Consider the following 15,360-nt stretch of genomic DNA (forward strand, 5'->3'; position numbering starts at 1 on the left):
AGATGTGAATCCACCTGGGGGCTGCTGATGTCACATTACCTTATTTTTGTCTTCACGGTGAATCAATTAGAGTCCTTGCCTATTTTTCACGTGTTCTCAGGAACAATGCTGCTCTGAGGGGTTTTTCTGTTGTCAAGTTACAGTGGGGCAAAAAAGTATTTAGTCAGCCACCGATTGTGCAAGTTCCCCCACTTAAAATGATGACAGAGGTCAGTAATTTGCACCAGAGGTACACTTCAACTGTGAGAGACAGAATGTGAAAAAAAAATCCATGAATCCACATGGTAGGATTTGTAAAGAATTTATTCGTAAATCAGGGTGGAAAATAAGTATTTGGTCACCTCAAACATGGAAAATCTCTGGCTCTCACAGACCTGTAACGTCTTCTGTAAGACGCTTTTCTGTCCCCCACTCGTTACCTGTATGAATGGCACCTGTTTGAACTCATCATCTGTATAAAAGACACCTGTCCACAGCCTCAAACAGTCAGACTCCAAACTCCGCCATGGCCAAGACCAAAGAGCTTTTGAAGGACACCAGGAAAAGTATTGTAGACCTGCACCAGACTGGGAAGAGTGAATCTACAATAGGCAAGCAGCTTGGTGTGAAAAAAATCAACTGTGGGAGCAATCATCAGAAAATGGAAGACATACAAGACCACTGATAATCTCCCTCGATCTGGGGCTCCACGCAAGATCTCATCCCGTGGGGTCAAAATGATCATGAGAACGGTGAGCAAAGATCCCAGAACCACACGGGGGGACCTGGTGAATGACCTGCAGAGAGCTGGGACCAAAGTAACAAAGGTCACCATCAGTAACACACTACAACGGCAGGGAATCAAATCCCGCAGTGCCAGACGTGTTCCGCTGCTGAAGCCAGTGCATGTCCAGGCCCGTCTGAAGTTTGCCAGAGAGCACATGGATGATACAGCAGAGGATTGGGAGAATGTCATGTGGTCAGATGAAACCAAAGTAGAACTTTTTGGTATAAACTCAACTCGTCGTGTTTGGAGGAAGAAGAATACTGAGTTGCATCCCAAGAACACCATACCTACTGTGAAGCATGGGGGTGGAAACATCATGCTATGGGGCTGTTTTTCTGCCAAGGGGACAGGACGACTGATCCGTGTTAAGGACAGAATGAATGGGGCCATGTATCGTGAGATTTTGAGCCAAAACCTCCTTCCATCAGTGAGAACTTTGAAGATGAAACGAGGCTGGGTCTTCCAACATGACAATGATCCAAAACACACCGCCCGGGCAACAAAGGAGTGGCTCCGTAAGAAGCATTTGAAAGTCCTGGAGTGGCCTAGCCAGTCTCCAGACCTCAACCCCATAGAAAATCTGTGGCGGGAGTTGAAAGTCCGTGTTGCTCGGCGACAGCCCCAAAACATCACTGCTCTCGAGAAGATCTGCATGGAGGAATGGGCCAAAATACCAGCTACTGTGTGTGCAAACCTGGTAAAGACCTATAGTAAACGTTTGACCTCTGTTATTGCCAACAAAGGTTATGTTACAAAGTATTGAGTTGTATTTTTGTTATTGACCAAATACTTATTTTCCACCCTGATTTACCAATAAATTCTTTACAAATCCTACCATGTGGATTCATGGATTTTTTTTTCACATTCTGTCTCTCACAGTTGAAGTGTACCTCTGGTGCAAATTACTGACCTCTGTCATCATTTTAGGTGGGGGAACTTGCACAATCGGTGGCTGACTAAATACTTTTTTGCCCCACTGTATCTGTTTGCGTTTTAAGGTGAGCTGATGCCAGCATGTCACATGCTTGCGGGAGTGATATACCGATGCTAAATGCAACAAACACTACAGTGCAACTGCAAAGAAGAACAAGTCATGGAAAATGGACAGAAATGATTAATAACTAAGAGAAACAGACAGATATCTTAAAGTTAACACAGAAGAAAGAAGAAAAACAGTAAAGGAGAAGCATTTTTAATCACTAATGTCTCTGCAGTTTGGAGGCTCTTTCATGTTACCTTTGCTGTATACTAAAATCTAAGCAAACCATAGAATACCTTACTTTATTAACTGAATAATGCACATATTGTTCGACTTTCCTTCTACAACCCTGGCAAATCAACAACAGTGAGCACTGGTTAGATGTTTTAACCTTTCAGTCAAGGGCTAAAAGTCCTTCTTTTATTAAATAATTTAACGACAGATAAAAACATGAGCTTTGTCTTAAAGAAAACTCCTCAGAAGTCCAAGAAGACACGGAGAATGTAGACGACGTGCCACTCGAAACATATTCCCTCTCACCCACCTGATGCGACAATGATCCCCGGCGCCGAGTCCCTGCTGGCTATGTTTCCAGATGTGTAGGGATTTGCAGACACGTGAAGATGGAGATGTAGTGAACAGTACGGCTACAGAGAGAAATCAAAAACTCAGTTATTAAAAAAAACCTCCAAAAGATGCTTCTGCGCAAAACTGCTATTGCCTCAATGTGGATCGGCAACCCTCCCAAGTCTTATGTTTTATCACAAACACCATTTCCCCATTGACTGGCCTCACCATTAATTTTGATTGGGTTAACCTTTACAGGCACAATTCTCATTACGACCCAGCAAAATGCCACTGGTGCAGGCCATGTTGTGACGGGCTGTTTAGAGGTTTATTAAAACTCTGACATTTCCTGACAAATGACTGTATAATATGGGTGGAAGGCGAGGCATGCCACTGAATCGCTAATTGGTTTATCAAAAAAGGTGATTATTTCTGTACATACAGTCATTTCAAGAGGACATATGTGAAGGTGTGCTACAGTGACACCAACTGTCAAACTCTTGTCATCTAGCGACATGTATTAGTAAAAGGTGATTAAAGTGAGCCGTGCTCATCCGAAACTTGTACTGATGAAGCGTCTAACCCTTGTTCTTTGACACTTGTATATTTTGTTGCTGCCACAGACACGATAACAGATGGCTGTAGCTCCTCCTCACCATGACGCACCTATGGCATCTAAACGAAGCATTTGTTAAACCTCACAATTAGCATTTCAACGGCTGCCACGTAGGTTCTTTTAGAGCCAGAAACCATCAGATCTGGTCCAAGGATTGAGTTATCTGCTAGTCTTAGCAGTCTGATTACCATGCTGCACTGACCAGCTGCACTGGAGGGGCACAGATAGCTGCTGGAAATGAGTGTAGACTAATAAAAAACTAGAATTTCACCAACAGAACTAAAGCACAATTTGGTGTGTACCACACAGTAGGTCATACTTTTCTCAGGTCACTTGATTTTAATAATCTTCTAAAAGCAATCAAAACCGCAAACATGGTGCAGTGGTGATCAGCTCCAGTTATCAGTGATGAGACCTGCCAGCATCATCCAGCCCTGGAGGTTGCCACTTGGTTGCTTCTTAATTAACACAATGTTGTTAAAATAACAATGTGAGCAAACTTGTGCACAGTCTTGTGCTTTTCGAATATCCCTCTCCTTAACTGATCACCCCCATTGTTGTCTGCAAGGCACATCTTTTGGCATTTCTTAGCACCTATCTGGTCTTTACGTCTGACGTCATTAGCCGTTTCCGGGTCCAAACTCCGCTTTAGGTCCCAAAGTCAAACGAACACTGCGGCATCACTGAGAGTTACAAACTGTCTTCCATCTTTAATAAAATGATCAGCGCTGCTGCTCTACCAGGTGTAACAATAAAGTTTAACATCCAGGCATCCATGAAAACAGGATTTATGAAGTTTAACAATGTTTGAAGTTAGCTCGCTAGGTATGTAATCTTTAGATGGAAACATGTTCTGACTGAGGGATTTCTGATCAATTAAAACGTACAGCTCTGCTATCACTTCTGACATAAATGAAGACAGAAAACTAAACAGCAGTGACATTTGTAGGGTTTCTGAAGTTGGGCTAGCTGGTATATAATGATGTGCTACGTGGTGGCTAACTACACAGCTTTGTTAGCATGACATAAACACATTAGCACAGTGAAGCTGGAGGATGAAAGCTAATTTTTCCACTCGATAAAAGTTAACGTGAGGGTTCCCGATGGTTAGGGACAAATGCAATCACATGGCAGGATGCTGTAAAAGGGACCAAACTTCAGTGAGGAGAACGACTGAGATAATCCATCCACAATATGAGGTTAGTCATTAATATACTGCTGCAAGGGCTGGGCTGTAGTTATAGTTCGTAAGGGTTTAAAAACTGAGATTTTCTTTAGGTTCTTGTTCAGATTAAATAGAACAAGATACAAAGCATTAAAACATGTTAAAAACAAAGAGTAGTTTGGACCCGAAAGCAGGGTTCATATGTCATCATTTAAAAACCGAATACACAATCTGTACTCCATCCACTGACTGACTTCATCCTTGGCCTCTGTATAAATGTCTTGCTTTGCTATGATTCTTGCAGAAGTGGTTCTAGTGTCTAAGGTTGCTGGAGTATTGACATAACTCTACAAATGCTCAGGACTTTTGTGCTTTCTTTACCTAGGTTTTCTCTTTGAGTCACTGGTTTTGCAACATTTCATTTAACAGAGAAATACACAAAGAGGTAAGGTATTGAAAAGAAAAATGTGCTACAAGAAATAAGCGGTTTCCATTTTCAAGGGTAGGTTGTTTACTTGTAATTCTGAACTTTACTAGTGAGTGAAAACTCCACTAGAGTATGAGAAGCCTCCAACTTTCTAGAGGCTCTCAGGAAGGAAGGCAGATAAAATACAGAAAAGCCTTTCTGTCTGACAAGTCTTTCTCTCTGTGTTTCTTTAAATGGGAGGTCAGCTTATTGGACTGAATCAAAATGGCTGACCTTTCAGCTGAGCAGCCTCAGAGCACTCAGCTTTGACGGGCGCTGCTCTTTCCGAGCTCGGGCTCTCGTTGCTGCTGGGATCAGTCAACTCCTGTCAAGGCCTCTCTTTGATGGAAGCGCACACATATAAAAACATGTATGAACGCATCTCGCTGGCAGATGCAAAGAAACTCACCAGCACACAGTGAATGCTGTTGCCTCTCAGGTCTTTGCTCGGTGCCTGCAGTAACTTCCAGTCTCTGCCTCTGTTGTAGGTGATGTACGTCTTCACTTGGTTGTCCGTCCTTTTGTTGGCGAGGAACATTCCTTTTATTCCCGCTACCTGGAGAATCAGAACGGTTCACGGCTTTATGTGAAATTTTACTTTATTTGACCAATAAATATGATTGCTTTCCTATTTTCAAGTCACTGTGCCGAAAACGATCGCAACGCATTGCAAAAGCAAATCAGACACTTCAAGGAAACGCAGCCTACTTCTGCATTCCCAACAAAAACCAAACACAGTCACAAACCCTGAGTGGGAAATGATCGACTGTCTGGAGACTTGTGAATAATCGATGTGTGTCTTAAATGAATCTGACTCCCTGTTGGAGACCTGCAGGACGACTCAGGGATACTGAATTGAGTCTGTGACAGTGGCATCAGGCAATGAAACTCCACTTTAGTAATTGACAGATACTTCAATCTCGCTTGGAGGAGAGATTTAGCACATCATGCGTTTCGGGTGGCGACCCCAATCAAGACAGTAGATTCGATTCTATTGCTCAGGCCACAGCAGACATGAGCGGCATCACCAAGGGCTTAATTATTAGATTCACAGATATAGTTCTATTCTACGTTAAACTTAAAAGCATCGTGAGTTCCACAGAGCCTCAACACCAGCTCATAGCACACCTTCTGTTTTTGGATTTGGTGTGTTGTGCAAAGTGATCTGCAGTTATTAATCAAAGGAAGAAATAATCTCAGGCTCCTAAAAATCTATATGGCTGGCACAATGCCCCTTTGCCTTTGTTGATGTCAGCACTTTGAAGCTGTTTCATATTCACACAACGTGCTCTGAAGATTGTAGGCCTACAGCAGCAGGGTTCCTTTGCAAAATGACAAAGTAAGTACATTTCATCACGTCTGCCTGCTAGCTCCAAAGTATTGATCAGCGTTCGTAATAAACCTGCAGGCCGCATGCTCATCGAGCAGGCCTGCTGTTTAAAAACAGAGAATTGTCTAAAATGAATACTGCAGGCTCCAAAACTAAAGCTGAGGTTTCTGCATTTGTGCGATGTTCCTGCTTCAGACACAGAGTTTATTTTCCTGTGGATACAGCATCAGTGGTCCTCCTCAGTGCTCTTCACATACAAGGTCTTAAATAATCAGGCCCCATCTTATCTTAATGACCTTGTAGTACCATATCACCCTATTAGAGCACTTTGCTCTCGCTCTGCAGGCCTACTTGTTGTTCGTAGAGTATTTAAAAGTAGAATGGGAGGCAGAGCCTTCAGTTTTCAGGCCCCTCTTCTGTGGAACCAGCTTCCAGTTTGGATTCAGGAGACAGACACTATCTCTACTTTCAAGATCAGGCTTCAAACTTTCCTTTTTGCTAAAGCATATAGTTAGGGCTGGACCAGGTGACCCTGAATCCTCCCTTAGTTATGCTGCAATAGACGTAGGCTGCCGGGGATTCCCATGATGCATTGAGTTTTTCTTCTTCACTCACCTTTCTCACTCACTATGTATTAACAGACCTCTCTGCATGAATCATATCTGTTATTAATCTCTTTCCCTCTTCCACAGCATGTCTTTATCCTGTCTTCCTTCTCTCACCCCAACCAATCACAGCAGATGGCCCCGCCCCTCCCTGAGCCTGGTTCTGTCAGAGGTTTCTTCCTGTTAAAAGGGAGTTTTTCCTTCCCACTGTCGCCAAAGTGATTGCTCATAGGGGGTCATGTGATTGTTGGGTTTTTCTCTGTATCTATTGTTGTATGATCTACTGTACAATATGAAGCGCCTTGAGGCGACTGCTGTTGTGATTTGGCGCTGTATAAATAAAATTGAATTGAATTGAATTGAAATTGAATGTTTTTTTTACCTCGTAGAGGTCGACCATGACGTTTCCCTCGAGGCCCATGCTGCTGACCACATTCTCCAGAGCCAGAGTGTAGTAGACCCCTGAAGTGTCTGACACATACAGGTTGTAGGTTTCATTCTGGTTCCACTCCCTCACAGCCGCGACGACACGGTTTTCATCCGTACTGATCACATGCAGATCCTGGTAGGAGTAAAATGATATCACAGACCCTTGTTACCCCAGCGTTTTTATCTTTACAACTTATGTTTGTGCTGTTCTGTATCATACAATAAAAAGTCTTGACAATAATAACAAATTGACATATACACCATGTGGACGAAACACATTACACCTCAGACATGGGAACCCATGCATGAAGCTGCTGGCACACTGTTTTTGTGCCGATATAAATACCAGACGAGGTTTGGATCGCTGCAGTCACTGAGCGTTTGCAACTTCGTTACAAGTAATGCATTCCTGTAATCTGATTACTTTTTTAAAGTAACGAGTAAAGTAAGGTATTACTTTGCAAAAAAAGCAATTAGGTTACTGTTGCTTTCCTGTAAGCATTACTAAACCGTGATTTTGCTTGTGCGAGTGTCTCATGACAGTGAGTTAAGCGTTCATGGTAACAGACGTGTGCAGATCAACAATGGATAATACGGAGTACAGGAGAGAGTACGACCATGCAGGGTTTAAAGCGTGGAAGTACTGACTCCCTAAAAAGGGACAAAAACATTAGCATCAGCTGTTCACTCTGTGTGGGAAGAAAACTTCTTTCTACAGTGAAAAATGAAACTTCATATCTGAGCGAGCTGCCACGGGAATGTGACATTCCCAGAGAAACCCCCGGATCCCCCCGCTGACATGACCACTGTTGGCAAACCTCCACCCGCCTCACCCCTGCTAAACAGGGGACAATAGATTTAAGAGCGACAGGACTCAGTGCTGCTGAACCTTTGATTTTATTTAATTTTTGCTGTGTTTTACTTGCATCTATTTGAAAGAGTGAGTGCAAACACAAATCATGATTTTATTTTATATGATGGATTATGCAGGAAATAGGTTTAAATAGCAAATAAATTTCTTCAAACCACAGACAGTTACATACATTTTAATTTTTGCTTGATGCAAGGTGCATAAAGTTAAAAGATTAAAACTAATAAAACAAGTTTTAAAAAGAGACTTTTTCATTTGATTACATTTTATATGATGGATGCAGAAAAATAGAACTGGGCTGAAAGGTCTGTTGTTTTATTACGTATTCAGGCTGTGTGTCAAGTAACTAAGTACTTTTGAAAATAAGTAATCAGGATTATGTTTTTGGAGAAGTAATCAGTAATTTGTTACTAATGACCTTTTTCAAGTAACTTGACCAGCACTGCTCAGCACACAGAGTCTGCTCTATATCCTACAAGGTCTGGCACTTCATGGATGAGTTGCTGTAGTTCCTAAACAGCTGCACTTTGCAGCAATAGCACCTACAGCTGATGGCGGGAAATCTACAAGCGAAGAAATGTCACAAACCGACCTGCAGCAACAATTTCATCCCATTACAGTCTCACACTGAAATTCAGTGAGATCTTTAGAACGATGCATGAAGACTGCGTGGGTCAATGCTGGACTTTATACACCTGTAGCAATGGGAACGCACAGACCTGGATTCAAAGATTAAAAGGTAGAGCTCAGGACTTTTGCCCATGTAATGCAGCGGTCCCCGGTACCGGTCCACGAGTCGTTGAGTTCACGCTCGGCTGTGAAATTTATGGGTTTTCAGGGTTTGTATCGTTAACTCGCCGTCTTATTTTGCAAGAAATATCTCCGAGTTACCATAGTGACCAGAAAGCATTAAGGAGCAGAGAGGAGGATGTTACTCTTAATGTTGTTGGCGCATTTTCAGGAGGATGCTGCTAATAAAGTTACACAATTACACAGTAATTTCGGGTTTATTATTATATTAAGAAAATACCAAAGGTTCTGTCTCGGTCGTATCATTTTATTTTGTTGTATTCATCCGCGACACCTTTATTTATGTGGTGTTATAAGCAATGTGTGAATTTGGTGAATTTGTTGGCGCAGTACCACATTGCCCTGTGTCAGTTCTACTATATAACTACAATGGGAAACAGCCATGATCTTATAGTGATGCATACAGACTTACAAATGGTTGTTTTAATAGCAAAGTACAATCTTTAATAGTAACATCATAATGATTAAAACTCCCTCTCTTTAAAAAGCAGTTTAAATGTTTGTTAATATCTTGACAGAGACAACAAACAGTTTGTATTCACCGTGTCAACAGTAAGCTTCTGTTCAGTGTGCTCCCGACTCCTCTGTGCATTTTGCATATTGATATTTTTGTTCATTGCTTTTATCCAATAAAAGTCAACATCCCCTCTTTATGCGTGCTCTTAATATCATCATCAGCTTGAAATTACACTTTAAAAGAACATCCATTTACTGTCATTTGTAATGGAAATTTGTAAAGGCTTTAATTTGTTTTTTTTAGGCAACATGATCTCTTCTATGCTAATAGAAATGTAATTTTTTAGTGTATACATATTGTTCTTACCCTCCTGCTGGGCTTAATCATATTTATTAATCAGAATCGCTTCACGTTTAGTATTCATGTATTTCCACTAAGAGGATACAGCAATCATTAAGACTACGTCGGGCTTATTGAGCAGAGTTATGCAGCTGAGGCCATGCTGTTTAGTTGTGTGCTTCATCTACCTCTGACTGTGCCAGCAACACCTTGCAGTGAGCTGGCAGCAACCTGGGCGCCCAGAGCTTGATTGAATAAAACATGTTTAATTGTCAACGGGGACGTGACAAGCGAGGCCACGCGCACATGGAGCAGCATGGAATAACAATTCTGGAAACACTGCGAGAGCTACTTTTGCCCTTGATTCGCCCATAAATAACAGAGAGGGCACCACACGGAGCCGGCACGATCTGGAGCGTTATTGAAAGTTTCGCCTTCATATTGAACAAAGTTTAAAGCCTATTTTTTTCCCCTTTAGAAATGAGAAAAAAGAAAGAAGCCAACGAGGTATATTTCTTACCTTGGGCAGCGTATACTTGGGCAGCTTCATAGGGGTGAAGACATCTCTTTTAGCTGACACGTAGTAGATTGGCCTCCCCCCAGTTGACACCTTAAGGTGAGCCAAAAAAGTTTGTAGACATTAATAAAGCAGATAAAGGATTTTCACATGTATAGCTCAACTAATAGCATCTCTCTGTAAGAATGACCTTGACAAATTCCCCAGAAAACCCAACATCTTTTCTCCTCCACACACTTTTCTGTAATATTTCTTACTGAGCAAACTGGACAATTACCTACCTGGACAAACACATACTCATCTTGCACCACCAGAGAATTGGGGTCAATGTAGCCGGGGAATGGTTTGCCCTTATTGGCGTCGGTGCAGTTCTGCAGCTTGCAGGTGACATACAGCGCCTCTGCTCCGACACACACACACACACACACACACACACACACACACACACACACACACACACGTCAAGCCCTGGCATCAGCAATGGTATTAGCCAATGAAGAAAGGCAGCCTTCACCCAGAGCCAAGCAGCCTCTTTTGGCCCCTACATTACTCGTGTCAATAAAGTGGTCCCAGTAAGGGAGGAGCTGGGTGGAGGGGAAGACAGATGACCACAGAAGCCAATTGCTTTCTTTGCCTTCAATCGCAGCGCTGGGAAAGCGCCTGTCCCCACACGTTAGCCTCTGCCAAATATGTGCCGGCTCCCCCCACGCGCGCATGATCAATAGTGATAGTCTCTGGCTGTGCGACTGTAACATCTGACACGATTGATGTCTGCTATGCATGTTTGGATGATTGGCTTTCCCTTACTGTATTGGCCTCAGAGAGGTGCCATACAAACTCTGTGAGATTGAAAAAACTAACTACAATCATTTAAGTGTTAAAGAGAGACTGAAACGTGGTTAAAACTGAAGTGGCAAAGGCCGATATATCCTGACTTTAAGTTCTTAGTAACACCAATAAAGCTAGATCGTGTTTTTTAACTTCTTTGACCTCCTAGGACCTGGCGTCCACATATGTGGACATCACATTTTGGGTTATTTAGACCAAAATACTCAATTTTGCTCTACAAGGGCCTGATATCCACTTGTGAGGACATTATACTGCCACTGTTCTATCGAAGTTTTATATGAATATCCTCACATATGGCTCTCATTTTTCTTAGAAACAAAGATTAGGTAAAAAAAAAAATAAAATCTGCCAATTCTTTGTTTTTACTTTCATCAGGTCCCAATCAGCGCAAATATCAAAGAGAAATTAAAAATGCATGCCGTGGAAGAGTTCGGGTCTTAGGAGGTTAAAACTGAATTTTATCCATGAAATATTTTTCTTGCAGAAAAAAAGATTAAAGAAAAATAGCTCCAGCAAATAAATAAGCATCAGTTTGTCTGACAGATTGTGGAATAAGAACAGGCTCTTACTAGTTTTTGTACAAACTTTTCTCCCATTTTTCCACTTTGGGCTGAAAATGAAAAACCAATGACAGTCCACCCAAACACGTATTTTTACACGAAACAGGAAAAGAACAAACGTTGTTTCGGTTTATAAGAGTAGGAAATAAAAAGCCAATCTATCTCACTTTCAAAAAGGTTGTTTTTTATTTGTACTTTTTTGTTTGTTTGGTTTAAACTCAAATAGATCCGCGTCGATTGCAGTGATGCAATTTTAAGAAAGAAGGGAGGAGTCTGTGGGAGTGGTGATTTATTAATACCAACCACAGATCGTCCTCTGTGGAAAAAAATAGCAAGAAAATTTTCAGAAAGCTATCACAATGATAGTTATCTCAACAACAGATAAAAATAAATCAAGTCATATCTGATTTACTGAGTTACCTTTGGGGTTCAGCACTGAGCCCTAAAATCTTATGTACTTAGATTATATCTGCAGGGGTTTTAAAACTATTCAAATGTACTTTTGTTTTAGAACGTGCTGTTTAAAAGAGTAGATGCTGTAAGTTTCTGTCCATACTTTTGTTTATCAGTAATTTGTGCTCTTTGCATTTAATTCAATCCTTTTCTATATTTATTTTTATTGGCATTTTGGGTTGCTGCTGAAAATTGCCGAAATTTAGGGAAAAATATTAAAAATATAAGAACAAGGAGTCGCTCCCAGAAAAGTGAAAATGAACCCCAAATATCCCAGTGTTCATTGTCATTCAGGACGAAGAGTGTTTCTTTCTACTTAAAAGAGCCCCCCTGAGCTAAATCACTTGCTTTTAAAAGCATTCTAATATATGCATTACTTTTCCGTCCGTTGTCATTGTGTGTCCCCCAACTCGGCCATTTCCGCTGTCCCCTCGTATTACCCTTCAATGGAATTGTCCACACAACTCCCAATTCTTCTCTACTTTAGCACAATGTTCACGATACAGTACAAAGACGGCAGAAAATGGAGCACCGGACTCGGAATTCAATTACTCACGTCCTTCAGTGATGCTGGTTTCCAGGTGAATTAAGCCCGGCTCTTTGTCCAAACCCATTTTCGACCTGAAAGGCAGACAAATGTGTTTCAGGAACATCACTATTGGTCTTCTGCCTTCGGGCAGATGTCACCTATGGCAGCTGCTGTCTAACACGAGAGATTGCGTGTTGCAAAGTCAGACAAATTTATGACGACGGATAGGTTAAGTCAAGCACTATGACAGTCGTGCTTAACATCAGCAGGAGCTGGCTGCAGGAATTACCTCGTCTTTGTCTTCACTGTGAAAGGCAGCTTAACTTGTAAAGGGAAAAAGAGGGCCTCGGGTTTACTGTGCGATCTAAATGTTCAGAGTCCCCACAAGGTCCTTTTTCGCCCAGAAAAATGGAGGAAGATGTTTCCTGGCATCATTAGGAGAGGAAAAGCCATTGATTTTTCGCACTACAGTAGGGATGCCCGCAGATGGAATAGCATATAATCATTACGGCATTAAATATGTATTAAAAAGACTGGGGGATCAGAGGAGAAGCAAAGGCAGCACACACAGAGGGGAGAGAACGGGGGAGGTGGGGCGAGACGGGGGAGAGAAGCTGGGAAAGAGGCTGTGTCGACAGGTAGAGCGCACACACAAACGAGGAGGGAAATAAAGGGGAGTCTGTGTGAAGCAGACACAATGAGAGGCAGAGACCACTATATCGTTTAATCATTATTATACTTATTGGTAGTATTGGTAATTTCCCAGATGAAACGCAGCTGTGAATAGCATGGCCTAGTTATCTGAGCCACATTTCCATTTTCACTGAATAATCCATTCAGGTACCCAGGAGCAGTGTGAGACGGGCACAGAAGAAGTGGACGGTTTGTTTAAACTTGTGTATTTTCAGTGATGGCACACCTACAGCGGGGCGTCTGTGTGTATGACACTCGTCTGAACAGCTGTGTGGCCTCTGAAGCGACTCAGAACAGGCATGCATAAAAACGAGATGCAGCCGTCGCCTTGCAAAAGTATATCGCATACAGGCAGCTCTGCATGCTTTTCACATTTGTAATGTCACAGGCAAATTGCACACGTTAAGCTCACAAACTTATTAAATGTGGCCAAAGTTAGAACGGCGTGTGGCCAAGTGCTGCTCAGGTTTACCAAAACACGAAATGAGATTACACTCTTGGTGGCTATGTATATTACAGATATAAGCTCGCTCTGCAGCCTCATTACCACGACTACCACCACACCTACTGCACAGCGAGCATCCCAAAATAGAACTCTGACAGCTTCTGCAGCATCAGCCCTTCAGGCTCCCTTCACTCCTGGCTGCCCAGCTCGTTACTACCCGACGGTTCCTCTGCAGTTAGTCGAGGTGAAAGCTTTTTGTTACGTGTTAGTTACAGCACAGAGGGCAGACGTGCTAGATAACACCGAGTTGGACAGCAACTGTGGGGCGGTGGCAGTGAGGCAGCGAGGGAAGGCCAGGGAACATTGTAACAATTATGAGAAGATGAAGCAATGCAGCAACGTTAAGATGACAACTTGTGTTGCTGGTTAAGGCCCGCTGAAAGAAATTAGTCGATTATTTCAGTTGATTTCATCTCAGTGGACGAGAAAACTTTCAGATTCACTCCAAACTGGTTCTGAAGCCTTTTTTCATGACTGAACTCGACGATCAGGCACGTCAGACACATGAATAAAGGAAATCTTAAAAACCTCTCTGGCTCATATTAAGTAACATTAACTATGTTATTATTGTGGTAACAAGAAGGTAAATAGTTATTATGCCAACATCAGGAACACGTTTATCGTTACTGGGATTTAGATAGGCTCGTTATTCGTTACTTCATGTGTTGCATTCGACTTATTTCAGAAATCGGAACACGGACCTGGGAATAATGTCACACTCGAATAAACGGCGTTCTGGTTAGCCTCATCAGAGAATGCTGGATTCCAATATGGCGACGCCCTTGAAAACGGTTGGTGTTGCTAGCCCTCTACAAAAACAAATGACTACTAAACACATATGCAGCTTATCTGCAGTCTGGAGTTACCTACATCTTCCTACTCGGAAGGCAGAATTTCCGAGATCCAAGTACAATTGAAAGCACCACGACTGCAGTTTCTGTGTTGGACATAAAAAGCGCACGTGACACTGTGACGTAGGCTAGAATCCTGGCAGCAGTCGACGACGGTCCAGGCGTGGGATTTCTCTCGTGGAATTATGCACATTCAGTCAGGGAAGCAACACATTAATAAGAGCATTCTGAGTAAAACCAAAGTTACTTTCCCTAGTAACTAGTTACTTTGAAAGTAACGAGTAACTGAGTTCCTTTTGATAGAAGTAACTAGCAATGTAACTAAGTTACTAATTACTAAGTAACTTACCCAACACTGTTTATATAGCACCACATCACAAGGCCTCAAGGACTATTGTAGCTTTGGATTAATTCTATTTTTCTCAAAATGCCTCGACTACGTTACTTGAAAGTTGACTTTTTCTCAGTGACGATTTAAAAAAAAACAAAAAAACCTTTAAATCATGTACAGTCATGTAAAAAAGGTTTTTTTTTTAAGGTTGTATGCATCCCTACAAATTCACAAAAACTACATCTCTGACTCTGCTCAGACATGCAAAACTGCCTGTGGGCAAACCACAAATCTTCAGACAAGACCAAAGTGGAGACGTTTGGCTGAAATGCACGGCGCCATATTTGGTGAAAATCAAACACAGCATATCAGCACAAACACTTCAAACCAACTGTCAGCACAACGGAGGAGGGCTGATGATTTGGGCTTGTTTTGCAGCCACAGGACATTGGGCAGCTTGCAATTATTAAGTCAGTCAAGAACTCCTCATACTAAAGTATCCCTGAGTCAAATGTGAGAAAAATAAATAAAGCTTGACTGAAAACGATTATGCAAGAGTTAAATTGACAGACCTTAATCTGACTGTGGTGAGAGCTGTGCATAAACAAATGCCTGCAAACGTCAATGAACTGAAGCAGAAGAGAGGGAACGAATTCCTCCACAATGATGTGA

At 42.0% G+C, this 15,360-nt stretch overlaps 1 protein-coding gene across 1 annotated transcript in view; it reads right to left on the reverse strand.

The window, feature by feature from the left end:
* The window catches only part of sorcs1 (sortilin-related VPS10 domain containing receptor 1), a gene marked incomplete at its 5' end in the record, with an annotated part of 195,976 nt that overhangs the window by 41,326 nt on the left and 139,290 nt on the right, over positions 1–15,360 (reverse strand). The window contains 6 exon segments of the mRNA XM_082537936.1: positions 2,290–2,392; positions 4,969–5,115; positions 6,877–7,056; positions 9,921–10,010; positions 10,199–10,317; positions 12,336–12,400. Of these exon segments, the coding sequence (XP_082394062.1) occupies positions 2,290–2,392; positions 4,969–5,115; positions 6,877–7,056; positions 9,921–10,010; positions 10,199–10,317; positions 12,336–12,400 (704 nt within the window).

The sequence above is a fragment of the Aulonocara stuartgranti genome (assembly GCF_965226115.1).
Source record: "Aulonocara stuartgranti genome assembly, chromosome: 6".
Lineage (NCBI taxonomy): Eukaryota > Metazoa > Chordata > Actinopteri > Cichliformes > Cichlidae > Aulonocara > Aulonocara stuartgranti.